The sequence below is a fragment of the Lepidochelys kempii genome, chromosome 4 (genome assembly GCF_965140265.1).
Source record: "Lepidochelys kempii isolate rLepKem1 chromosome 4, rLepKem1.hap2, whole genome shotgun sequence".
Taxonomy (NCBI): Eukaryota; Metazoa; Chordata; order Testudines; family Cheloniidae; genus Lepidochelys; species Lepidochelys kempii.
This window is the reverse complement of record NC_133259.1, coordinates 96800668-96828636: the sequence shown is the minus strand read 5'-3', so window position 1 is coordinate 96828636 and position 27969 is coordinate 96800668. Positions and strand designations below refer to the sequence as shown.

Genomic DNA, 27969 nt, shown 5'->3' with positions numbered 1-27969 from the left:
CTCCTTTCTCTGGTCCTTCAGGGAGAAGGTATATCACAATGACTTATGGAATAGCTTGGATGCCTCCTCCGCAGAGGTTGAGATACCATTCAACAAAGTTTCGAGTGACTTTGATTTCTTTTCTCAGTGACTTTTTGATACTGGACATTTGCAGCACTGCTATGTGGTTTTCCATACATACTTCAACCAAATACTATGCTATTATGTCTGCGTCCAAACAAGGTCAGCGCATGACTTCTGCATTTGTGGAGGCTGGGCACGAGCACCCTAGAAATGGGGGGCCATGCCCCTTGCTCTGCTCTGAGGCCCACCCCCACTTGACCTTCTCCCCGCAAGGACCTGCCCACACTCCGCCCCAAGCCCTGCTCTGCCTCCCTCCCTGGCCCCCTCACCTGCCACTCGCACCTCTTCGCCCCCTCAAGCCCCTCACCCACTGGGGGCAGAAAGGTGCAAGTGACAGGTGGGCCCTTGAGGGAAGGGGAGGAGCTGGAGCAGAAAGAGAAGCTGCACAGGATGGGGGTAGGGGGGAAGTGGAGCAGCACAGGATGAGCCGGAGTGGGGCCTCGGGGTGGCACACCTCCAGAGGGAAGTGCACCACATCCCTTTTGGGGAGGCTTAGCTTCCCCTGGCCTCTTATACCCGCCGCCCATGCAACCAGATCAGATGCAAATTTTGGGAAGGCGCTCTTGCAATTGCATTTTAAGTAGATTCTGAGCCCTACCTCCTTCTGATACTGCTTATGAGTCATGTGAGTGGAATACACATCTGCAGCCACTCAAAGAAGAAAAGATGGTTACTTACCTGTAGTGTTACTCTTGTTCATGATGTGTGTGCAGACGTGTATGCCACAAGCCACCCTTCATCCCGTCTGCATCAAAGTCTCAATTCTTGACATTCAATGCAAAGAAACTGAGAGGTGTAGGGGCAACCCCATCCTTAAATAGCTTAGAATCATAGAATCATAGAATATCAGGGTTGGAAGGGACCCCAGAAGGTCATCTAGTCCAACCCCCTGCTCAAAGCAGGACCAATTCCCAGTTAAATCATCCCAGCCAGGGCTTTGTCAAGCCTGACCTTAAAAACCTCTAAGGAAGGAGATTCTACCACCTCCCTAGGTAACGCATTCCAGTGTTTCACCACCCTCTTAGTGAAAAAGTTTTTCCTAATATCCAATCTAAACCTCCCCCACTGCAACTTGAGACCATTACTCCTCGTTCTGTCATCTGCTACCATTGAGAACAGTCTAGAGCCATCCTCTTTGGAACCCCCTTTCAGGTAGTTGAAAGCAGCTATCAAATCCCCCCTCATTCTTCTCTTCTGCAGGCTAAACAATCCCAGCTCCCTCAGCCTCTCCTCATAACTCATGTGTTCCAGTCCCCTAATCATTTTTGTTGCCCTTCGCTGGACTCTCTCCAATTTATCCACATCCTTCTTGAAGTGTGGGGCCCAAAACTGCACACAGTACTCCAGATGAGGCCTCACCAATGTCGAATAGAGGGGAACGATCACGTCCCTCGATCTGCTCGCTATGCCCCTACTTATACATCCCAAAATGCCATTGGCCTTCTTGGCAACAAGGGCACACTGCTGACTCATATCCAGCTTCTCGTCCACTGTCACCCCTAGGTCCTTTTCTGCAGAACTGCTGCCTAGCCATTCGGTCCCTAGTCTGTAGCTGTGCATTGGGTTCTTCCGTCCTAAGTGCAGGACCCTGCACTTATCCTTATTGAACCTCATCAGATTCCTTTTGGCCCAATCTTCCAATTGGTCTAGGTCCTTCTGTATCCTATCCCTCCCCTCCAGCGTATCTACCACTCCTCCCAGTTTAGTATCATCCGCAAATTTGCTGAGAGTGCAATCCACACCATCCTCCAGATCATTTATGAAGATATTGAATAAAACCGGCCCCAGGACCGACCCCTGGGGCACTCCACTTGATACCGGCTGCCAACTAGACATGGAGCCATTGATCACTACCCGTTGAGCCCGACAATTTAGCCAGCTTTCTACCCACCTTATGGTGCATTCATCCAGCCCATACTTCCTTAACTTGCTGACAAGAATACTATGGGAGACCGTGTCAAAAGCTTTGCTAAAGTCAAGAAACAATACATCCACTGCTTTCCCTTCATCCACAGAACCAGTAATCTCATCATAAAAGGCGATTAGATTAGTCAGGCATGACCTTCCCTTGGTGAATCCATGCTGGCTGTTCCTGATCACTTTCCTCTCATGCAAGTGCTTCAGGAGAGGGGCTAAGGCCAGAGGGTATGAGCAGTGCCCCATACAGGTACTGTTAGGCAAAGTTATCTGGCTTTGGTGCGCTCAATGCACGCACACCTGCATGGAATACACATTGGCACCCACAGCTCAATGAACAGCCGTTACAGCACAGGTACATAACTTCTTTTGCTTGGCAGGTAAGTGAAAACTATTTTACTGTAATAGCCTAGTATAGGGATTCCTAATCTTTCAGAGCTGCCGATTCCCTCTCAGAATGTTTTTTGACCTCTTTTTCCAAAACCACTCATCCAAACTATGATTAGACTCTGTGGGGCCAGATTCTTGAAGGTATTTAGGCACCTAAAGATAGAGATAGGTACTTTTGAAAATCCTACTAGGTGTCCTAACTCCCGTTGATTTGAAGGGGAGTTATGCGCCCAGCAGTTCTGGGAATCTTGCGAAGTACTTATCTGCATCTTTAAGTGCCTAAACACATTTTAAAATCTGGTGCTAGTAGACTAAAGTCAGGACTGTAATGTGTGAACTCCTGAATTCTAATTCCACTCACTAGATCTCCTTGGTGATGATTAGAATAACCATGGCAATTAGGTATTAGGATTAATTAACTATTTATATAGCACACTGAAGTAACTATTTTGTTTTATAATGCAGTTATAATTTTTACCTTTTATAAATGTTGCAGTCATTTGAGATCTTAAATAGCTTTTCATACATAAGGAGAATTTATCAACATTCATTCCTTTTTTTTCAGCATATCACATTGATAAAGTAAAGATTAGAGGTTATTATGCATTTAAACTGACTGAAGAAAAATCAAAACCCAGATTTGGATTCTTCACTTCTGATTCAAGAGCCAAGTCTTCAATACAAATTTACAACAACCTGATTAGCCGCAATGGCTTTCCTGGAGAGTATTCTAGTGATCTATGTGATCAATCAGAGGAAAAAACACAGTGTACCTTCTGTTTGTTTCTCTCACAAGAGAAGCCTCTGATATTCTTTGGCTGCTGCCTTTTCTCCTCTTTTGTCCTGCTTCTAACAATTATAATTTTTCACAAAAGAAAAAGAAGAAAACTGTATAGGGCAAAAAACTTCCAACACATCTGTCCCCCATTTAAAAAGGGACACAAAGCTACTCTCAACTAGATTCATCACTGTCTGCATCTGCTTTCTGTATAGGATAAAGAGGATGGGACAATTTCTGAGAAGCACTATGTGAGTCACTCCAGTTATACACACCAAATAACATTCAGTGGAGGAATGGAAAATAATTACACAAGGGAGAAGAAAAACTGATGTTGATGGGTACCAGTGATTTTTATCGAGCTTTTGAAGCAAGTTAAATGGTTTCTCCTTGTGCCCTGGAATCATTTGTTAACTAGTTTGACTTGAAAAGATATTAAGCTGTGAGAACTGATGTGCACTTTTATATATAAATGTCTTCAAACTAGAAATTTTGTGATGTACACTCAGATATGTTTGGTCATTGATAAGTTTGTATCTGCAGTTCTTTGCAAATGTGACAGCTTTAAAAAAAATCCAGTTAAATTCAACACCAAGGATTAAATAGTTTGGACCAGATACTGGTCTTAGTTGCAAAGGCATAAATCTGACTAACTTCATCATTGACATAAATGCCTAACTCTGACACTGTGAAAGTTGAGATTAAGTAATGGCTCCTAGGACAAGTTGGGAACAAGACATTATGATATACAACCACTGCTTGTTTTCCCCTGGAAGGTAGGGACAAAAATCAGTCAGTCGTGTACAGATTTTTATTACTGGAAACCATTAAAACAAGCTCTATTAATCCATCACAGAAAATAGATATGCACACAACTATAAGTAATATGTATTTATTTCTGGAAAATGTGCAAACTGGCTGAGCCTCCTGTACTCTTGGTAAACTGCCAGTGCAGCCCTCAGTGTTGCAAATCCTGTCATAAAGAAATATGAGAGCAGTTTGTTTAGAAATGTCTATTCTCTCAAGAATTCTATGTGTATTCTATTAAAAATGACATTTTCACAGGCTCATAGGTGTCTCAAAACTACCTTATTTTCACTAAACCTGTTGTCTAACATATTTGTGTTTATAGAGATTACATTTACCCCACAATGTCTCTTACAAACTGTATTTTATGTGATGTTTAGAGATTGAGATGTTCCCATTCACATTGGTTTACTTTTTCTCTTGGCTCATTTGGTCAGTGGACAAAGCTCCCAGATATTGTTTCAGCACCCACAGTCTATTTCTACGCTACAAAGTCTTTGGCAGCATAGCTCCCATGGATAGACACAGCATACACAGAGAGCAGCTTTTCTTGTGGTGTAGGAACACCACAGCCCCAAACAATATTAGCTATGCTGCTAAAAGCTGTCCTTTGTGGGCATAGTTGCATCTACACTGATGGTGTGTTTTTTCTTAAACATAGTGGTGTCAGTCAGGGGTGTGTTTATTCACACCCTGAGCTACCTTGAATTCGCAACAGAAATAGAATAAATGTGATATTCCTTTTGGAAGCCTGCAGTTTGGGTATAACTACCCTGTTGTCTGGATAAATGTACTGAATAGGATGGCATGGTGTCATATATACCAGCCATAATTCTGGGTCCTTTGGGTTTGGGTTCTTTGCTGCCCACCATCTGAGGACCTCATCATATGCCTACCTAAATATCTGAAAAAAGACACACCTCTCTGGGGGTTTCTTTCACATATTAAGCTTGCATATACATAAAAGGCCAGGTCCAATTCTCTAGTGCATTAGCCACCTTGGGCTTATTTTCTCCATCCACATCCTCCAGCTGATACAGCAGGGTGAACATATCCACATATTCTCCTTTCCAAATTTGTTTTCCCTAAGTGTTTGATAAATTCTCATAGCGCTTCCCATTCTCAAAAGAACTTGTGGTCAGTGTGTAAGGATGGGTAGCCTGCTACCTCTGGGGGGGGGGGGGGGGGAAGAGGGGAGGGAGAGGAAAGCATCAGCCCCCTCTATTGCAGTTAAAACATCTGTCTTGGGTGCACTGCCCCCGTGCATCCTACTTTCAGTCACCTGCCTCCTCAGCCCAGGGCCATGCTTCCCCCACACTTAACCCCCACACCCCAAGAAAGAGGCAGCCCTCTTACACCTCATAGGACCAGTTTTCCACTGCCCTAGGTGGGGGCAGAACTGCAGCTCTGAACATGGTGCACAAAGGCCTACTTCCAGCCCCCTCCCTTGCAGGGAGATGCTGGCAACCCTCACCACTACAGCCCGGGGGGGCGGGGGGGGCCGCGGCTGGGATGCCTGAACAGTCCTGCAGGGAAGCTCTTATTTGACCACCCTTGGGTGGTCCACTCACCTTCCCCAACCTTGGCCTCTGAGCCCAAGACCTTGCTCCCAGAACCCCTCCAGAGACTCTGTCCCAGTTCTCCCTTAGTCAGGGCTCCTCTAACACCTCCATCCCCATTGACTGAGCCACAACCCTGCTCCCCACATACCACCTGCTGCTGGGTGTACAATCCTAGCAGTGAGCCCAGCTGCTGTGTGCCTGCCACCTTCAGCAGCCTGGATGGCTGCTGCCACCACCACCCAGCTCCAGGTGCTCACCCCAGAAAGAGGTATTGCTCTCATAGCTTCGGTCCTACCCCTGCCACTCCTGGAGGGGACACACACTTTGCCCTAGCAGCTACTGCTGCTGTAGTGTGGCTGAGTTCTCCAGCCAGGCCCCTTCCAGGAATTGTTGCAGCAGCAAGCTATCCCCACAAAAGGGCACATGGATCCCAAGGAAGGTTTTAAATTGAGGCGTGTGCATGTGTGTGCAAAGAGCCAATTGCATGCCATGTGCCCATCTGGCCTATGGGAGGAAGAGACTCCCCTTCTGTCTGCCAGGCACATTCCAACATGTGACACTAGGGACAGGCTCTCCCCTCATGCCACCTCCACTATTGTCCCCTTCAGCCAACAGGAGGTGGAGAAGCCCCTTCCAGCATGTATCAGAGCCACAAGAAGGGCTCTCCCCTCCTGACAAAGGGAGTTACAGTAGGCATGAGCTTATGCATACAAGGATCATCATACACACATTCTGTTGTAACCATGGTTGATAGCCTATCAGCCATTGTGAAGGGAAGCTTCCAGATCAACCCTGCAACTCCACAAATCTCTGGGCAACAACTGCAGGTAGGGCCAAGGCATGTACACCCACATGCATCAGTGGAGGGATTGAGAGCACAACAGGCTGGGATATTTTTGTTCATCCTGGTGACATGGCAGACAGGATGCAAGGCCACTTTGTCAATGTAGGAAGCAATTAGAGGAAGGACAGATCTCTCCTCAAGGACACAGAGAAGCAGGAGATAGGCAGCCTTAACTTAAAGTTACGTTTGTTTGTAAAAGATATTCTAATTAAGCAGAAACAGTGAGTACTAGTTTTGAGGCTTATCTCCTACTTTGAGAGATTGCATCATTTAAATTTTAACTGTATTTTGCAGAGCTTTGCATTTATTCCCACATTTCTTTACAAAGTAAGTATTTCTTCAAAGCTTATATGTGTAAGTTAATAATGGTACTGCAGATTTTATATGCAAAGTGTTATGTGACAGGGCTACAGTCACAAATTTGTTAGCTCTGCAGCCACACACTAAGAAAAACTTAACCATGGAGCAGTTCACTCCAAGCTGACAGAAGGTACCCACAATATTCAAAGCATCTATTTAGACTTTGCAGCGAAGACCCATGATTTCTGCAGCAGACAGGGAATTTCTGCAGTAGTTTCATTTAAGTACAGTGGTATTTAAATAACTGAAAATATCACAATGGTAGTCTTGTTTTTGACTAAGTTCATAAAGGTCTTACTCAATTAAATGGCAATTTTTTGTCTGTAGCCCAGTAACTTGAACTTCATAGTTCTAAATTTCAGAGACCATTGTATTCATCAGTGTCCACATTCCTACTCATTTTCAGGAAAAACTGAAGACATCAAAAGGGAGAAAATGGGGAACACATGAAGCCCCCCAGCCACTTCCAAACACCTTATAAATGGTCTAAAATCACCTAGCAGACAATATTCCTATCTCAGCCTGTCCTCCCACTAGTTTAACATGTTCACACCCTTCAATGATTTATTCCTCAGGCAGAAAAATGCTAGGGGAAGAGGGTGACATGGGGGGCACAGAGCCCCTTCCATGGAGGAATGAGGGTTCAGAGCCCCCGCTATAGGGGGCAAAAGTGGGGGACTTGGAATGGGTGGAGGGAAGAATGTGGCACAGAACCCCTGGTGAGGGAAAACTGGAGGCACTGCTATGGGAATGGAGTGCACAAAGAGCTCCTTCCATGGGAGTCTTAGAGAAACCCTGGTGAGGGCACTGCAGGGAGTCCTGGAAACAAAGACCGATGGACAGTAGCACATATGGAGTTTGTGGAGTGGAATAGAGGGATGCATGCAAGGAACTTGGCCTACACGAGCTACAAAGTATGCAGCCCCTACTGATATTTGGATTTTATTCTATTGTCCTCATCTTTAGTCTTCAGTTTACAATGATAACTTGACTAAAGCAGCTGTTGGTGAAGCAAGTTTTAGGAACTGTCAAGGTAATCTGAACCTTTGAAGTCAGAGAAAGAATGAAATGGGATTATCGAATAAACATATTAGAGTTTGCTTCTTCTGCTGAAGTGATCAATAGTTTTCACCATTTAAAAATCTTTACTTCAGAGTTAGCACTTCAATTACATGAACTGGACAGTCCACACATCTCAGAGAAATCATTTCAGGCTGCTTTCTTTTACACTAAGGTTCTGAGAGGCTATGAGTTACGTACACTGTTAATGGATGGCAAAAACATACAACAGTCTACTATGGCATCTTGCAAAACTAACTTGGGGAACTGCTTCTCCAAAGAGTAATATTTTAAGATAATTTTAAATTTAATATAATAATACACCGAATTATAGCCATTGTTATTCAGATCTTAAAGTCAGAACTCAAAATGTGGAATACTTGTTTTATTATTTTTTTTTTTTAAACACATCATTGTGTTCAGTGTTACACCAGACTTCCCATTCGGTACTTGCTGCATCAAGTAGTAAGTTACGGATGTCCCACTTGTGGTTTGTTTCAGAATCTAGACAACTGAAAGTAAGAAGAGTGCTAAATTATAAAACAATATATACAGTTTTAAGCTTTACTATGTCAGTGCAATCCCCTCTAAATTCCCTTAGATTTATTACTCAAAGTTTGTGGATATCTCAATATATTTTAAAAGCATATCTGATATAAAGCATAGAAAACTGTTCTACTTGTTAAGCATCACTCAAGAATTCAGACATAGAATCTTGTCACATTTTGATCATTTAAGCAGGAACATAGTTCAGATGCAATGCAAGTAGCTGTTCTTCACCCATTTTTCAGTTGGGTTGACTAAAGCAAATGGTCAAAGTCAATGGCTCAAGAGTAACTAATCTTCTCCCTCCCCCAAAAGAACAGCACTAAAATGGAATAAATAGTCTTGCACATGGCTGAAGTGACCTCTACATAGCAGGTGATAACAGGGTTGATGTTTTAAATTGGCTTTGTCTGGGTGGAATATGTCTGTTTCAAGTGGAATCCACTGATACTAAAAAGTTAAAATTGCTGTACTAAAACTTTAGTAAAGTTAAAATAGAAATAGCCAATTTGCATATTCCCTTGCTTTTATGCTGCAGAAGGTACTCGTGACACTAATTTTAAATGCAACTTGAGACTTTTGCAGCCATCTGACACGCTGGTATATTTTGCAAACAAAATATAATCGTATTTGGATGAAAAAGCTGGTGGTATAAACGTCTGTAGACTGGTGAAAAAATCCTAAAGGAAAAGCTTGTAGCACCATTTAACTGTAAGTTACTTCCATAATATTAAGTGTTTTAGTTTCATTGTTTGGTAACAGAGGACAAATACAAATGCATCAAGAAACTCAGTAATCAAACAATAGTGCATCAATTATTCAAAGTTAAAAAAATTATCTGCTCCTCAAGTGAATGGATGCCATGTTGGTGGGTTTACAGCTACTGAATGGCAAAAATACTAGGCAATGAATATGTTGCTAAATCTTCCTATCAATACGCTGCTCTGTGCCATCACCAAACTAAGGAGCAAAAAAGTCTTACCACCAAATTCAAATGAGTCTGCACTCCAATGCATCAAACCAGATAGGAACCTGAATAGCAGCTCAAGAGTGACAAAATATTAATAACCATAATAATAACCATACTGGGGGTTGCCTCTAACATATACTTAAAGCAGAAAAACTTAACTATAGACCAGTCCCTACTAGCAAGTAACTTTTCATGTTACCTGTTCAAGAGCACTGCCCCACGCACCCGTATTGATCATTCCCTGTTCCCAAAAATCTGCTGAAGTCTTTAAGACGGGGACCTGATTTATCAAATTACACATGTACCTTTGAAATTATAATACAGAATGTTACTGCATAAAATACCAACCTATTATAGTTTTATTCATCAGCCTGTTGTACTGTTCCCTTCTCGGAAACATAGATACCATCCAAGAATTTTCTGATATCCTTGTTCTTGACTGTGGTGGCCTGCTGGATCAAGGCAGCTACAAAAAAAACAAGAAATTTAAGACATAGCAAAGACGGTGCCCTAACTCAGCCCATTCTTATACACACTCCAACATTTCAGCTGATGACACAGAACTCAAACAGGAGATGAAATAGCTTAGAAGGGATACTGCCAACTTGAAATGACTAAACTTCTTTTTAAGCAGCCTGGAACTTTCAGGTGCCAACTCCTCTCACCAACAAGAGCTTTACAATAATGGTTTTAAATGTTTTTCTGCTGCTGCATAAAAGAAACAAAATAAAGCTATACAGGGTCAGTTTTACTGCTTTCCAAGTAAATGCACTGACAAATAATATTTGTGTCTTCCATTCTTACGCAATAAGTAGTACTTAATTTCTAGACAGAAGTTGATTTGAGCTATCACTTCAATTCAGTGAAGTTTTTCAGGAACAGTTTGTTAAAATATAAAAAAAAGTTCCTGAATTGACACCTGCAAATTAAAGGGCTAGTCCTACAGCTTAGTGACACATCTCTCTCCCTCCATAAATACTTAGTATACAAACCTGAGTTTGATACCAATTCAATGTCATTCCCTTCAAGAATCAACTCATCCTTCTGGGCTTGAGATACTGCACAGGCAACACCTAAGGGAAAGGAAAGTACACAGTAAGCTGTATATTTATCTGTGGAGGTATGGCAGATGCACTTTATGTAACTTCTAAACATTCAAGGAAAAACAGTCGCTGTTTCAGAAATCCTGTTTGACTTCATTTATAGATCCATAAAAGACTATATGGATATTACAATAATTAGCTTCCTATTATTTATTACAATAGCATCCAGAGGCCAATATTAGGACTGCCCCCTGCTTTGTGCTAGGCACTATTATACATACAAAGTTTCAGCTGCTTTCCCTTATAAAGCAGATTAAAACCTTCTCACCCTGTAACTCAAATCAAAACCACCCTGTAACTCAAATCAAAAATGAAGTGTAACATTAACAGATACAAGAGTTCGAAAATTTAAGAATCCATTTTGGATAGTCTAACAGCTTGGTCTGTTAAGCTCCAAATTTGGCTGAACATTATTCAGTTATCACTTGGGCACTTCAGAAATTCTGATGGCTAGTTTTGGATATGTCTGCTACTTTCTTTTTTAATTCAAGAACTGCACAAGTGAGATTAGTGAGGCCAGCCATTAGATCAAAATTTTACCTCTTACCCTCCATGCGGGCCAAAGACATTCCTGTATCTTCACAAAATCCTCAAAGACCCACCACTATCAATGCCATTATAAACCACAAAAATAAGGTAGCCAAATAGACAGAGTGACAGCACCCACATAAATATCAGCCCTTATTGTATCTGCTAATGTTGTCTGAGATGCAACCAGTTATCTAACCTGATGCTTTCATCCAAAGTGGAGATCAAACAGATCAACTTGATTTACTCTAAAGTCCTTCCCATTGTCAGGTAATGGGTGTCCATTATAGCTCTTATTCATATCTGGCTGTGAATTCACAAGCTTTAGACAATCCTGAATATGAGCAAGAGCTGATTAATTCATTTACTCTAACCTGCTTGTCAAAATGTCAAATCAAAAACTTAAGTATTTTTTGTGAATTAAGTTGTAGTACAATGGGTAAGGCTAGTTTATAGGAATGCCTCCAATGGCAGATATTTAATCTCTACAGGTATAAAATGCAGTTAGGGTTACATGTCCATTTGTCCAATAAACTTAACCAAAATGGCTACTGCCACAAACACATAACACACTGATGGATTACAGATAAGAGTGTATGTCAAATGAATAAGCTTGTTTGAAATTGTACTTTTGAAAGATTTCTGCAGACAGGCTGCAAACTAAGCTTTTCATATGTATCCTTAAAATAAATGTAAAGTTCTTACAGCAGTTAATTTTTCTGTACTCACTGTATTAAAGAGACTTAACACTGACCTCTCTACATAAAGCTACAACTTTACAAGCTTCATCAAGATTGCTACTTTTTTTAAGTCTAAATTAAGTATTTCAAGTGATAATGAAAAATGTTTAGAACAAAGCCAAAAGCAGAAGTTTGTCATGCATGTATCTTGGAAACTAATAAAATCAAGATTGCATATGCAGGAGTGCCGATGCAAAATATGGGACCCTCAGAAAAAGTCTGGATCTATCCTGGTTTATTAAGAGATTATGATTTTCAGATGTTGATCATTCACAGCTTCTACAGAAAAATCGATCTGTTGTGAGCACCTAGCACCTTTGAAAGTCAGGCCATAAACAATATGTCTTCTGATGCCCATTACAAAGTTCACAGCATCGAATCTTACTAGAAGCAAGTTTGTTACAACAACATATTCACAGCATGTTCACTTCAATTTGCAAAGTATAAGGCCTCTAACTAGACTTACCTGGTCTCATGCGTACCCTGCGGATATATTTCTCTCCCAGGAAGTTACGGATTTCCACAAGTGAGCCATTTTCCTGTATAACTACGTTGATGGGGAAGTGAGCATACACAGACCTCATTTTGTAACGAAAGCCCTGGGAGTAACCAAATCAAAAATTTCACCATGCAACTCAAATGTGTTACAGCAGCATTTCTCAAACTGAGGTCTGCAAGGGTACTCGAGGGGGTCTGCGGGCCCCCGCACATCAACTCAACTCCTCCCCCACCTTCCCAGCATCTCCTGCACACCAGAGAAGTCCAGGAGGCCCTGGGAGGGAGGAGTAGGAGGGGGGACAGGGCCCACTCAGGGGAGGGGGCAGAATCATGTCCGGGGCAGCCTTGCTGATCAACTCCTCCCCCTCCCTCCCAACACCTCCTGCAGCTCCCCTGCGTGCAGGAGGCACTGGGAGCGAAGGTGCTCGGGAGGGGGAGGGGGGACGGGATCGGGGAAGAGGAGGGGCAGGGTTGGAGCGGTGGCAGGAAGAGGTGGGGCCGGACCTTGGAGGAAGGGGCGGAGTGGGGCCAGGCCTAAGTGTTGGTTGCTGGGAGTAGGCAGCAAATTTTAAAATCAAAGTGGGGGTCCTCGGGTTACTGAAGTTTGAGAACCGCTGTGTTACAGAGCTATAAGACTGCAAAACTAGGAGATACATTTAAGAGTTACTGGACAAATGTGATGAAATGTTAGACAGTTTCTGGAGAGTATTTTAACTTTTAATACAGAAGAGTTGCTTTTGAAGAATCAAGCCCTAAAGATCTTTAATGTTTCTGCTTAACATTCTCTCCCAACTCTAAAGTGATCTCACTGGCAAAGGCAAGATCATAGGTAACCCACACTGTATACAGTACCTTTCATTTAGCATGGCTACAAAAATTCTCATAAGAATGAAGTTGTCTGAAATTGTTAAGAATCAAATGACAAATATTCTATTTCAAAATAAAACTTACCAATGTGACACCCTTGATCATGTTTTGAACATGACTGCAAATTGTACGAACAGTTGCCAGCTCCTTTCTGTTACCCCACCATTTGTCAACCCGTAGCTATAATAAAAGTTCAGCAAAGCGTTCAGTTTCAATTCAGAATTAACAAACATGTTACACATAAGGAATTAAACTGGTTTTTGTATAACCTTCAGCAAATCACTTAATCTCCACAAACCTCAATTTCCACATTTGTGAAATAGAGCTTTTAACATGTATAAAGGAGTCTGAGGAATACTGATGCAAAGTGCTTTAAAACCCTCAGATGACAAATATTTGTGTGAGTGCAAAATATTGAACAGGAAGAGAAAGTACAGGGCAGTAACAAAGCAAACTTCCTGGCATTGTTCCATCAACCTTTTCCTGTATGGACTGTCTAGGTGAGAAGCTAGCTCCTTTTCTATATACATAGAAATATTTGACCTCTCCACACTGCTAACTATGGTGATGGCAAGTTTTGTGCTTGTTCATTAGCAAAAGCATTAACCAATTTCACGTATCACCAGGCAGCCATTAAGAAATGGCGTATTTCTTAATCTATGCACTGGAAATTGTATGCCATCCTTTACATGTTAAGCAAAACACTAATGTGCCAGACCTATACTCTTTACCTCAAAGATTTTAAGCAGGTTTTAATACTCACTTTGTCAAATGTTCATTCAAAAGGTATTAGGTTAGGGAAATGTTTTTAGAATGTCTTGTTTAGAAAAAACTTGAAAATATGACTTCCCAGTAAGCAGAATCAAGCTTTCTATCTAGCCTCCTTGTAATCACCACCAAACACCAACTGAACTTGGTGATGAATGCATAGCTAAGGTACCAATGAGCACCCCCCCCCCCAAGTCATGGCCCAGCAGAACTGGAAAAGAAATTTGAAAGAGCAGACCAGGCACATCAGCTACCTTCATCTGCTATTAAATGACATATCCAAGAAAACTTAACTAAGATGCACTGAGCTATCAATGCAGCAGAATTCTAGGTTAATCTTGCTTACTACATATAGTTACAGTTTAAGTAATAAAATACTATAGCTGAACAAAATTAATTTGGGAAATCTAAAAGCATCCTTCAGTAAATGAATAAAATGTTCATTCAACATTTCCAATTACATACATACCCCACAATTTTTAACACTGAAAACCTCCCCAAAACTGTACCTCCAAAACTGAACATTTAAAAAGAGCATGCCTGCTGACAGACACTCGTAATACCTGACTGCATATCAATACTGAACCCTGACTCAAACACCCAAGATGCGCCTAGCCACCTTAGAAACTTATATGATCCCTTGAGCACCTCACAATCTTTAGTATTTAGACTCACAATACCCTGTGATATAAGAAAATACTACTGTCACTTTTTAAAAAATACAAGAACTCAGACAAGCAAGGCTAAGTGACTTTCCAAAAAATCACACAGGACGTTCGTGGCAGAGCAGGGACTTAAACTTAAATCCCTCATTAGTACCCCAGACACAAGATCATCCTTTCTCTCTCTGAATATAGAAATAATCCCAAAATATCCCTACAATGCTCACCTTCTTGTGCTTCTTTCCCAAGAGGGAGAGCTCTACATTGATGTGGTTAAAATCCCGTCGCAAGGTTCCTCTGGGACCTTTCACAATAACTGCCCGGCCCTTCAGAGAAATGTCGACTGGAAGACAAGAAAATCTAGTGTTAACCTGTTGCAGGACGAGAGTACAAAGCTTACGTGCCACTAGCAAGGGACTGTACCTTTCTCCGGGATGTCAACAGTCTGGTTGCTGAGAATGGTCTTCATTCTACAACGACAAGCACAGGGTGAGGGCAGAGACAACAGAGACCCGCACTGCGCCTTCCCCAGCCAGCCAGACCCAGCCCAGCCTCTCCGGCCCGGGGCCCACAGGCCAAGGGAGCGGCCACGCCGCGCAGGGAGCCCGGAACGCGGCTAGCGGGCTGCCCCGCGCCTGGGCCCCCGCCATGAACACTCCACAACAGGGGGGCGAGGGTCACTGCGGGCGGGGCAGGCTCAGACCCGCGAGCGGCCGCCGCAGACCTGGCCTAGCAGCTCCCGCCCGGCCCGGGGAACCAGCGCCGGGCCCCGGCCGAGCTTCCCCGAGACCGGGGGAGGGGGGGGAGGTCTGTGCCGGGGGCTCTCCCCGACGGACCGGGGGCAGGCACATCCCCGGGGCGGCCAGGACAGCCCCTAGAGCCGCCCTGTGCCCGGCGCGGCATCGTCGGGGCGCGCGGGGGGGCCCGGTGCCGCGGATGGAAGCAGATCGCGGCCAGGGGATAGCCCTTACCTCGCTGCAGACCGAGGGGAAAGGGAGAGCGTCTTTCGTCATCGCGTTCTTGTATCCCGTCCGCCTAGGCCTGACGTCATCACGTTCGGCCACCCGGCTCTGAGGCAGGAGCAATCGTCCGCCGACCGCACTAAGGCCCGAGCAAGCGGGGAATGGGGCCAGGCAGCTCAGCTGAGTACCGATCTGACCGCTCGGGACTCGTCCTCGGGGCTCGGTGCGGGACAGAGCAGCGGAGGGTGGCTATGGCGCTGCTTCAGCGCGGCCGCTGCTGTCGAGTCGCCGCCACGACAAGCCTGAGGCGGCTGGTGCTGGGGTCCCAGGGGCGGGTGAGTGAGCGAGGGCGATCTTCCCCGGTCCCGCTCGCCAGGCGGCTCCTGCCCCCCGGCCGGGCCGGGGTCTTCCCCCAGCACAGGGCCGCGCCCGCCCGCGGCGCCGCTGGGCCCCTCGGGGTGAGCTGCTCCTGCCGCGGCCCTGTTCTGTGTAGCGCCGGGTCCGGGGCTCGACCCTCTGCGACCAGCGCTCGGCTCTGCCCTGCGGCCCCGGGCCGCCCCCGCCCTGGCGGGTCCCGAGCCCCTGCCCGTGCCTCGCTGGAGCTGGGCGCAGAGCCGACCCCGGACCCCGAGCATCGCCCAGAACAGACAGAGCGGGGCGGTCCCCGATCACCTCCTGCCTCGGGGTGCAGCACACGCAGCCCCAGGGCGTCTTGGCCTGTTGGTTGCAGCATCCCCTGGCTAGTAACCCGCGTCTCACTTACTGGCCGGGGTCACTCCCTGCTTGCAGGCTTCGCTCTCCCATCGAGTGGCTGTGTTTCAGTTTTTCCTGAGTGTGTGTGTTTTGCGTTTTTCCAAACTGAATCTCATTTATATTTTATCTGTGTTTCTAATCCGAAGAGATTGGTCCAATAAAAGATATTACCTTACCCACCTTGTCTCTCTAATACCCTGGGACCGACTGGCTACTACAACACTACTGCATAGGTAGATCCCTTTGTGTTTCTTCTGTGTTCTGTTTGATGTTTGTAAGATCTCCCAGTTTAGTGCCCTCTGTACAGGGCTCAAATTGTGGGGAGGAAAGACTGGTAGTAGTGGCAGGACTCTCTCAAGCTGTACCCGCAGCTGATCTCTGGAGATGGCAGAATGAGATGCTTCTAGCAACATTCAAAATATGTTTCAAAATATGATTGTATTCAAAATATGATTGTTGCAGACTCTTTTGAGCCCCTTGAGTCCAGCTCTTCTGCAGAAGTTCCAACACACTGTATGCATAATAAGCTTGTGCCTCTGGCCCAGGATCGCAGAGTTATATAATGATGTCTGAATCTGAGCATTCATTAGAATTACATTTCTAGCTCTCATGGTTGCAAAGGAAAGCTCAAAAATATGATCTGAGTATTACTGATGGAGTTATGTTTGCTTGTGTCTGCAGTCAGCCTCCAGCAGAGAAAGAAGCAGCAGCCACTAGAGCCATGAAGGAAGCCACCTGACCCTATGACCATCAACAGAGCAGAGATGGCCCTAGCTGCTTTGGGACAGGAAGAATTGAGGGACTACTAGCTCTATAGGATTGGCCCTCTTGGTGAGGCTGGGGCTTTGCATGCACTTAAAAGTTAGGTCAGCATAGCTCTGTCAGTTAGAAACCCACAGCTCTGACTAATCCCCAGTGGAGATGCAGTTATGTAAATAGAAAAGTGCTTCTGTTGACTTAACTAACTTCATTCAGGTTGGTGGTGTTCCTACACCAATGAAAGAAACCCTTCCACCTGCATAGGCTGCATTTATATTACAGGGTTCTGCCCTCTTATCTGCGTGGACATAGCTATACTATGGCGTGGACATAGCTATACTATAGTATAGTCTCCGTAGTATAGACATAACTTAGGTCCCTGGGATCTGTTCTTTCCCTTGAGACTTTTAGCTCTACAAGACTGATTGGGAGGGGAAAATGATGGTACCTCCCAAATCCTGTTCATTTGTGGCTCCAAAACGAGACACCACTCACAATAGATTGTACTAGACTGTCATACACTTTTGCCTTTCTTATGTGTTTTGATAAGAGTGAAGGTTCAAGATGTTGATATTTACATTATCATCACTGGACAAATGGGCTGCTCATCATCGGGTATTGGGATGAATGGGGCAGTTCAGACCTCTCTGAACTATTGTTTTATGTTCCTAAAAGACTCAGACAGACATCATTCCGTTGGTTTACAACACTCATTTTATGTTTTCAGGGTTTTCTCCACAACCATAAAGGCTACCGATTTTTTTTAATGGAAATTAAGATTCTGGATCACAAGAGGGCAAACTCAAAAAAAAAAAAAAAAAAAAAGCAGCATTGGGTTTCTGACTCAGCCCAGTTTGAGCCCTGGTCATTGATGCCATTTATCTCCTCTTCCAGATGCTATTAAATAGCACTGGATCCTAACAACAAACCCCATCGTTTCTCGCTAGACATTTCCCCCACTACTTACTTGATCATGCTCATTTTCACCTTTTGTTTGCAGTCCTTTAGTTAGTTTTTAATCAAGATGACAATATTTGAACCCAAATCCATATTAATTAATGTTAAGGATAAGATCTTGTGGAACTTTGCATTCCTTCCTGTCTGTCTTACATGCATTGAAACCGGAAAGGATGATTATTCCAAAAAGGCCACTGGGGCTCAGAAGATTAAATAATCTGACCTATACAGTGGGTCGCCAAAAGGATTTGAGAGCTTTTAAGACTTTTATGTTGAGGTGGCTGAGGCATTCCAACTGCATCACCTAGAGGCTTGCTTGGCTACATGTTAAGAATCTCCCATCCCCCGCTTAGCTGTCAGAGCTCACTGAACAATGGCAGTTTCCAATTTTTAGGCCTGAAGAGGAGATTCTTTCTCTTTGAACTCTAAGGCCACCGACTTAAAAGCACTACACGTTTTCCCACGTCACTACTGACTTTGATGTGTAGGGTACTACGGATGCTTTCTTTGGCAGATGTATCTTTTATATGGTAATTTATTATGCTCGTGTTTTAAATCAACCTGCGTTTTCTATACTGGCTACTGCTGGTATATTTGAATGCTGCTAAATTTTAGTTACTCCATTTCTAAGTACGTACCAGTGCCATCCTGCCCTGTTGCTGTAGTGGTATTGGAGCTCCCTCCTATTTGCAAGTTTTTGAAGATTATACTTGAATGTGCTGTACATTTTTTGCTCTAGTATGTGCTTAATCAAGCAATACAGTAATTTAAGCTTATTCCTTTGTTCACATTTAAGTGTTTAGCTTCTTCCAGTGTTTTGATTTTCACTTTTGAAACTTATGGACTTTGCGGCATCTGTCCCCTTTCTAGGGACTGAGACCGGAAAATATTATTTTCCAGTCTCCATCTGCTGATTGCCTATGTCTGCATTTGCATATTATTGTACTTGAAAAACAAAAGTCAAAATTCTGCCATTGGATGTGTGTTCATAGCTCCCACTGAAATCAATGAGAGTTGAGCACAAACTTCCAAGGATGGAAGTTGGCCTTAAATTAACAGGTAAAAAATAAACCTTTCACAATTGTTCTATACAACTCTTGTAAGGCCTGTAAATTGTTAACTTTTTGGCTTCTGTATGAAACGAATATAAGCCCTGTCAGCTCTCAAGAGATGTATACCAGCAGTTATCCAATACATATAAGCACATTTATGATTATAAGGGTAATACAGTTCTGCTGTGTTTAGGTGTGTGGAAGCAATGTGTGGAGCCAGTACAGAGCATCACGTTCTTTGCCAGATGAAAAGAAGGAGTTTCTGCAAAATGGACCTGATTTTCAAGATTTTGTATCTGGGGATTTTTCTGATAAGAGCATGTGGGCTGAGTATAAAGGCAATTTAAAACGCCAGAAGGGAGAAAGGTAACTAGCTTTAAGTAATTACACTCTACTCTGAGGTAGCATCATGCTTTGTTTAGTACTTGATATCTCTTGTATTCTACTGTACACAAATACCTACATGTATCATATTTGTCAAGTTGTGTAGTACTGCAATGGCTACTTCACGCTTCATTTTGGAAGGAACGGTCATTTGAAGAGGGGAAAGTATTAGTTTCCCATATGAACTCTTTAAGCACAACATGCAGAGATAAGATAGCTAATTAGTAATTTCAATACAGTTGATAAGAATAAATGATTTTGCATACAAGTAAAAAATTCTAATACCTAAAACACCATTGGCAATATATTTTTATTTTCAGTGTTTTTGGCCCAAAAAATAGTAGTGAATGGTTCCACTTACATAGCTCTATTTTAATTATAGCTGGGAAAAGAGTCATTTATTTGATTCATAAAATGTTACTGGAGATTCACAGAACTAAATAAATCACTTATGATTTTGGCAAGTTTGATTTTTTTTAACCTAGTCCTGAATGTATTCATGGTACAGACAGGTTGCATCACAGTTGTTTGTGGTTTATTAACAACAATGAGCCTGTAAATTGGTAGTGCCCAGCACCATTCTGTAAAGGCGGTGGTAATATCTGAAAGTCTCATCCAAAAGTAATATCATCTGCCCTTGTATATGTTTTGCCCTACTTTAATATAGTACCTGTAGAACTTGTGTTGGAACTTGTCCAGTTAGCTGCTAATTGCTTTAGTACACTAAATAATAAATGAAAGAATAACAGACATCCAGCTTTTATACAACCCCTTTTATTATTATGACAATCTTGTGTTACTGTATACAATCTGGTTATAATCTGAAAAAGTGCCTATAAAAATGACATTTTTGAGCTTTATGTTTAGCGTCTCAATTATTTCCAGACCAATTCTGCCCAGTTTACAAGTTAAGAAGATGATTTTTTCTAACTTCCAGGCATACAAACTCAGTTTGAAATACTAAAAACAACCTGTATTCTTTCTGGCTCATGCATCTCCAACAATAAAGATTCTGCAATCAAACCTTTGTTCCTAATCCTGTAAAGAAAATTATGTGGGCAAAGTTTGCTTTCATTTACACCCATGAAACTCCATGAAGACCAGGGAAGTTACACCAGTGTAACAAAAGGCAGAATATGTCCCATTCTATGGCACTGACCAAAAGTTTTTAGCTATCTACACTGTACTGGTTGTGTACTTTGAAAAATGCACTTTAAACAGTATTCTAGATGAACAGTAGTAGCCTCGATTCCTCTGGTGAAATAGCCACCAATATATCTGGAAGGCATTGGAGTGCTTGTGCCATGAACAGTAACAAATTATAAATGTGTGTCAGTGGGACAATATGCCCAATTTGTGTTTTTGATAAATTGTTGGGGTTTTTTTGTTTTGTATGTAGATAGATTCATGAAGACTAAATTCAAAAGCTGTGAAAAACAAAATGAGCCCTTCGAAATTTGCTAGGATTTTGTAGAAGCTATGTAATTATATTGCCAATGTCTGAATTACCATATATAGCGTGGCAGTAAGGTTAGTGATCTTAAACCCTATAATTGTGGATACTTGCATCTTAGCTTGGTGGCAGGCTAATAAATGAGGATGGAAATGAGAAGTTATGGTACTTTTTTGAAATATATTAATGCTCATTTATTACTCATGACCAGCTTCAAGGAATCTTTCATACCCAGAGGCTGTAACAAAGTAAAGTAGATCTATGAAGTTAAGTGATTACATGTAAGTAATTTATTAATCCTTATATTTGCTTGATATTATTCAGGCTGCGACTTCCTCCATGGCTAAAAACTGAGATTCCCATAGGAAAGAATTATAATAAACTGAAGAGCACACTGCGAAGTTTAAAGCTTCATACTGTAAGTCTAATGCCTGACACATTTTCTTCTAGGAAGAAAGCAATGTTTTCATTATGTGAAATTCACCCCTTTGCTCAGGAGCAGCAGAGAGCCTATGCATCACTTATGCCTTTGTGGCTTCAGTGGGAACATATGATGCATAGGCCTTGTCCTCTGCTTTTGCACAGGGGTGAATTTCACCCACGGAGAACAAGGGAAGAAACAAACAGCAGAAAATTTGACATTTTCCCTGCAATGATCTTAAATATGGTGTTGTGTTTCTCAAGTCCTCTAAAGTCAAAAGATTATCAGTGTGTCTAATTTAGGTGGAAACATTTGTATAATTTTTGGGACGGTATATAAATAATTCACATGAAAAGAAATTCAAGAAATGTTTGTGTTCTCTATTAAATATGCCCCCCATTGATGGAAAGAGACAGAAGATTTAAGACAAGTATGAAATTCTTTTCTTCAGAAAAAGATTGTTCTGTAATGTATCACAGATCTTGTGAATTTTTTATAAACTTTTTTATTACATCTAAAAGGTGCATAATTAATGCAGTTTAGAATGTGCAATTCTGACGGTTATTTTGATGAGCAGTTTTCAGGAAGTTGTGTAGTTCAGAGGAAGAATGGTGTTGGGGTTAAGACACAAGATTGGGTGTCACGTGACACATGTTCTCTTCCCAGCTCTGCCATTAACTGGGGCAACTCACTTAACCTATCTGTGATTTAATTTCCTCCTCATAATTTCAGTACCTATCTCAGAAGAGAGAACAAATTCCTTTGGCGGAAGGTGCTATAGAAATACAATTTATTATTATTAATGTCATTTTATTTATAGGTGTGTGAGGAAGCGCGTTGTCCCAACATTGGAGAGTGTTGGGGAGGGGGTGAGTATGCTACTGCTACAGCAACTATCATGGTAAGTCAATAACCACAATCTTACAATAGGAAATATATTCTGTTGGTAGCAAATTTGGGTATACAAAAATCTCCAGCGTAAAAGTGACCCAGGTATATTATGCTAAAGTGCACAACAAATTTCTCTCTCCTATGGTTTTTAACAATTGAGTCTTTTGAAGTAGCATATTCAGTAGTTTCTTGGCTGAACAATACAAAGTTTAAAATATAAAGTAAACATAATCTTTTCTTATTTCAGTTGATGGGTGACACATGTACAAGAGGTTGCAGATTTTGTTCCGTAAAGACAGCAAAAAGTCCACCTCCATTGGATCTTAATGAACCCTACAATACAGCAAAAGCTATAGCTGAATGGGGCTTGGATTATGTTGTATTGACATCTGTAGACCGAGATGGTTAGTATGTTGTCAGTAGTGTCTTCCAGTGTAAGCTCCCATACACACTATGCAGCAGTTTTAGAGTCCTCAGTCAGTTTGGGTTATTAGAGGTATAGGGTTTAAACTTTTATGAGATTGATGAAAGGAATGAATGACACAGAAACTTTTCAGAGATTACGAAATGCTCTTCCTGACTAATCCTTAGTCCCCTACTCCTGATGCAGGCAAAATACACATAGAAGATATACGATTATGTAGTTGGTTAAATGTTGGTTCCTTATGGAACTGATTCAGTCTATTTGAGTAGAGCCTAATTTAAAAAAAATATTGCTACCTTTCCACTAAGGTTGTAATGGTTCTTTTGTACTGTTGCTATCTTGGTGGAAAGACTGTCTCAGAAAAAGAGTGTCTTGTATTCCACTGAAAGACCAATAGTTTCTAACAGTGGCTTTCAATAAAAGAGCAGGAACAATTTCTTTTTGTGTATATTTCTCTTTTCTTAAACTACCTCTGTGGAAGAAAAAAGAAATTAAACCATACAGATCTGTGCTAAGATTAAAGGGGCTAAGGTAAACTCATACATATTCAAGAAAATTTAGAATGAAAGTTCCAACTCTGTTCTAACTAACCATACTTAGCCTGGCTATTGTAAGGGTATGGTAGAACACCTATTGTACAATTTAGGCATGAGTAGTAAGTTAAGGATGGAATCTCAGCTTTAATTTAGCATCGCTTTACATTTTTGTGGTTAGATTAGACTCTTAACATCAAAGCCACACAGAATTACACAAAAATATTATTTTTAATGTAAAAATACCAAATTATTGCATTGTTTCTAGATATTCTAGATGGTGGAGCAGAACACTTTGCAAAAACTGTATCACACTTGAAGGAAAGGTACATTATTAATTTATTACTATTAATTATTATTCAGCATTTATGTTGCGGTAGTGCCTACAGGCCAAAAGCAGACAGGGCTCTATGGTGCTATCTGCTATACAAATATGTAATACATGGCAGTCCCTACCCCAGAGAGCTTACATGTCCACTCCTGGATTTTTCATCCTCACTTGTGTTACACTTACAAGTTAGATTAAATATATAGGCAGTAATGTTCTCCTGCTGAATTTCTGTTTATCCCAGATTCCTTTTAAAATTAAGCACTAAACTGTTTCTTTGGACCACATATTTAGAGCAATGGGACATATCTATCTGTTTTTTTGTGGATGTTTATATTTTAATGATAGGGTTGTAGCACAGTAATAATGGGTTTGGGAAAAGATAAAAACTGTTGTAGCTGGGTTCCAAAGATAATCTGATTTATTTTTCAGCTCTGACCTCTAAGCTTTGCCATTTTTTCCAAGGAGGTGCTCTCTGTGACCCTGATTCCACCTTTATACTTTCCCATTGACACCTTCTACTTTCCACTTTATGCATTGTGCCAGCATGTCATTTTGGTAGCATGTTTGGGTCTTTGTTAGAAGGTTGTAGATTTAATTTCTGCAGCCTGATTTGGGCATTTGCCTAATACTTACCCTGTAATGAGGACTAGAGGGACTCACTTCAAAGTCTATCACCAGTACTTCATTGATTACCTGGAAGGGTTTCTGTATACCAGTGGTTCTCAACCTATTTACCACTATGGGCCATGTATGCAGCTCTCTGTTTTGTGGACTGCATCCACACAATATATATACTACCTGTACAGCCCTGAGGATGTCATATAGGCCTCAGCTGTGTGCTGATTGGGCTGCAGGTTGAGAACCACTGCTGTATAGTGATGCAAAGTACTTCTCCATCCAGCTTCGGGGAACCAAATTCAAGCTATCGGGGAACTGAATTAAATTCCTAAATAGCAATGCAAAGTATTTACAGTCCATTCGGTCAGATGTCCCCTCTGTCATTCAGAAGTTCAGATGTTCAAATCTTATTAAAAATCTTGCTAAGTGTAGTATGGAGCGAAAATGAAAGTCAGATGTAACCTGCACTTAATTTGAGCAAGTCTGGTGACTCAGTAGATCATAGAAATGGCTCTGATGTTATGTTTGACTTATGTAACATTCATTTTATTTCGTGCACTAGTCAAAGCAGGAGTTGCACCTATACTGTGTTTTGAGAAAAAATTAACTCTCAAGTATTTTCAGTACTTCACTGTTGTAGATGTTTACCTAACTTAACTTTACTTTGTAGATTTAAATATCAACATCATCGATTTAGGGTTGTTTTAAAAAATACTGAATTTTGATTTCGTTTAAAATATTCTGGTATTTTAGTATGATGTTATTGGAATATTTGATTTGAGCATCAATAATAAAAATACCACAAGCGTGTTCATTTTTCAATCTTTGTTTTTCAGGAATTCAAAAATTCTTGTAGAATGTTTAACCCCTGATTTTCGAGGGGACCTTAAAGCTGTGGCGAAAGTTGCCTTGTCAGGACTAGACGTATACGCCCATAATGTGGAAACTGTTCCAGAGTTACAGAGGTGATTAAAGGTGATCTGTTTATATAAACAAATAGTCGGATGCATACAATTAGAGGGTATTCTGTAATGTTCTTATGAAAGCAATATTTAGATCAACCAACATTAAACCTTCTCTAGGTCCCTTTAACTCGACTCATTGTTTGTACATACATCATTTACACTTATAAATAGTAAAAATCCTCTATACCTTATAATCAAATAGCGTCTAAAGTTAAAAATTAAAAAGTAGACAATACAGTTCTATCTACCATAAATTTTGAAGTAAATTTTCCAATGAGAAGCTTGTCTTATAAAATAAACAGGAAAGGAAAAATACTGATTCTAACAGAGGTCAGGCTAGATCTATTTTGTAAGAAAGATACATGTGATTACATTAAAACAAAATTCGTTCTTTTCATTTTAATACGTGCATTGGACCTCTTTTTGGAGGGAGAGAAAATTTACTTGGTAAGCCAATACCTGTACATTTTTTTAGCATGTATTCAAACTTACCTGACTGCATAATTGGAGCATCCACGGAATCAGTGCCTACGACTATGGAATATGTTTTCAAAATGAGGATGTATTTATCACACTTTGGCAACTAGCCCACAGCATTTCTCCATCATCATTATGTCTCAGTGCCACCAGTGGGAGCCAAATCCTTTTGTCTTCATAGTAAAGTAGCCCACGAAAGCTTATGCGCTAATAAATTTGTTAATCTCTAAGGTGCCACAAGTACTCCTGTTCTTTTTGCGGATACAGACTAACACGGCTGCTACTCTGAAACACTTCCCAGTGAAACTTCCAGAATCCTCTGCTTTCTTCCCTCAATAGCCACAAGTGTTGTACATGATTTCGACCAGCAGAGGGCTACCTATCTTGTAAAGAAGCAGATTAAAAATTTTATAGACCTTAAAAAGTGGAGTCAGCCAACTCTTTTTCTTTGAGTGTCTGATGTTTTTCTACCACACAGGAGGATCTCCAAGTGCAACTCCATACCCCCAGCCATTGGCCTTTTTTCCTAATAACTTGGAAATTCAGAGTGACATCATCACACTCTGAAGTCTCCAGCTAAACTGTCTAAATTCAGCTTAAATATGGGTGGGCCATATCCACGCTGCTGGTCAAACTGTGGAAACTGAATTAGCCCAAACCAGTTTTAATGTATGTTTAAACTTCCCAGTTTTAATGTACACTAGAACTTCCCAGCATAGACTGTTCTTAAGTGGCTCCAACTAAATTCTCATGTAGACTTCAAATACAACTCTGTCAGGGCTGTTCCCCAACACAGGCAAAACAGTTTCATCTTTACTATTGTTGATTTCTTTGCATTATGGTAGAGCATGGAGGCCCTACAAACATCAGGGCCTCAGTACTAGAACCTGTACGAACACTTAATAAAAGAACGTCCTTGCTCTAAAGACCTTACAATCTAAATAGACAGCGGGGTTCTGCACAGAACAGCTTGCAAGACTGGGGCTTAAGTAGATACTTATATGCCCCCTACCACGGTAGTATCTCCAGCGCCTTTGTTACTCCTTGGGCCAGATTCCCTCATGTACCAAGATATACTCAGCACAGGAAAGAGTGAGTGCAGGGAGGGCCACTGTCAGAGACCCAGTTACCAGCTCCCTGATTCTCAGGTTGTCCCAGCCCTAGGGACCATATGCCCACTCAGAATTTTCATAGGGCATTGGAGCTCTCCTCTGCCCCCTCCTTAGCCCTTTGTGCCCTATTATGCCTCTTCCCTTTCCTGACACTTCCCCTACAGTGGAAATGGGGGCAGGGGAAGGTGGGGAATGGCATTAATGATAGCTCTGTCAACTTTACTCCAGTTCCATTAGGCAAATTCTCAACTTGTCAGCTGTGAACCAATTATATTCCCGTTGCATTACTGGGGGATGGAACTGGGGTTGACAATCTGGCCCCTAGTGGTTAGCTGGAGACTATTTTCTGCAAAGCTGGGCTCTCAGAGCAGCAGCACTTTGGTTGCATCAATCACAAGAGAAAGTAATGGAAACATTTTTTTTTAAGTGAAAGCTTTGGTTTTGCAGGAATTGACAAATATTGTAGAAAGTTTCTAAAATCTCAGTCCCCTCAGTCTTTTTATTGTGATTTTACCAATGTCCCTTATCTCATGCATCTCTGTGTTCTTCCTATGGTCAAAACAATATGAATATTTTTAAAGGAAAGTGCGTGATCCTCGGGCCAATTTTAAGCAATCCTTACAAGTTTTGAAGCATGCTAAGAAGATCCAACCTGATGTAATTTCTAAAACCTCCATTATGCTGGGATTAGGCGAGACAGATGAACAAGTATATTCAACAATGAAATGTAAGTAGCATAACTTAAGTATATATATAAGCTTTACCAAGTTGGAACATAATTGCAAGCTTGGGCATTGCAATATAACTAAAATGGACACACATGCATATAAGTTGGTCTGTTGGGAAAAATTGTTTTCTAACTTTTTTATGCAAAAAGGTTTCGTTCAATTTAAAAATTGAAACTCTTCAACAACTGTTGTTTATACTACTTTTAAATGGACAGGATTAATTTCACTATCAGATATCAGAGGGGAGCCGTGTTAGTCTGGATCTGTAAAAGTGGCAAAGAGTCCTGTGGCACCTTATAGACTAACAAAAGTATTGGAGCATAAGCTTTTGTGGGTGAATACCCACTTCGTCGGATGCATGTAGTGGAAATTTCCAGAGGCAGGTATAAATATGCAAGCAAGAATCAGGCTGGGGTAACGAGGTTAGTTCAGTCAGGGAGGATGAGGCCCTCTTCTAGCAGTTGAGGTGTGAACACCAATGGAGGAGAAACTGCTTTTGTAGTGGGCTAGCCAGTCACAGTCTTTGTTTAATCCTGAGCTGATGGTGTCAAATTTGCAAATGAACTGAAGCTCAGCAGTTTCTCTATGAAGTCTGGTCCTGAAGTTTTTTTGCTGCAGGATGGCTAC

At 41.7% G+C, this 27969-nt stretch overlaps 3 protein-coding genes across 8 annotated transcripts in view; 2 read left to right on the top strand and 1 right to left on the bottom strand.

Moving 5' to 3' along the window:
- The window catches only part of KLB (klotho beta), a 46902-nt gene extending 42633 nt beyond the window's left edge, over positions 1 to 4269 (top strand). The window contains 1 exon segment of the mRNA XM_073342264.1: positions 2996 to 4269. Within this exon segment, the coding sequence (XP_073198365.1) occupies positions 2996 to 3390 (395 nt within the window). The 3' untranslated portion in view covers positions 3391 to 4269.
- Positions 4270 to 8210: 3941 nt separating this feature from the next.
- Positions 8211 to 15527, bottom strand: RPL9 (ribosomal protein L9). Its single transcript, XM_073342263.1, has 8 exons — positions 15494 to 15527; positions 14946 to 14992; positions 14750 to 14865; positions 13177 to 13272; positions 12194 to 12326; positions 10349 to 10429; positions 9705 to 9822; positions 8211 to 8352 (listed from the first exon to the last, which is right to left on the bottom strand). The coding sequence occupies exons 2-7, from the start codon at positions 14989 to 14991 to the stop codon at positions 9716 to 9718; spliced, it is 579 nt and encodes a 192-aa protein (XP_073198364.1). The 5' UTR covers position 14992; positions 15494 to 15527; the 3' UTR covers positions 8211 to 8352; positions 9705 to 9715.
- Positions 15528 to 15630: 103 nt separating this feature from the next.
- Positions 15631 to 27969, top strand: part of LIAS (lipoic acid synthetase) — a 28344-nt gene continuing 16005 nt past the window's right edge. For all 6 annotated transcript variants that reach the window (XR_012158691.1, XM_073342262.1, XM_073342259.1 and 3 more), the window contains exons 1-8: positions 15631 to 15819; positions 19199 to 19371; positions 21167 to 21260; positions 22084 to 22164; positions 22402 to 22558; positions 23380 to 23437; positions 24897 to 25025; positions 27196 to 27341. Coding sequence is in view for 5 of the 6 variants with exons in the window: in XM_073342262.1 (XP_073198363.1) it covers positions 15646 to 15819; positions 19199 to 19371; positions 21167 to 21260; positions 22084 to 22164; positions 22402 to 22558; positions 23380 to 23437; positions 24897 to 25025; positions 27196 to 27341 (1012 nt within the window). In the remaining variant the exon portion in view is untranslated. The remainder of the gene's footprint in view (positions 15820 to 19198; positions 19372 to 21166; positions 21261 to 22083; positions 22165 to 22401; positions 22559 to 23379; positions 23438 to 24896; positions 25026 to 27195; positions 27342 to 27969) is intronic.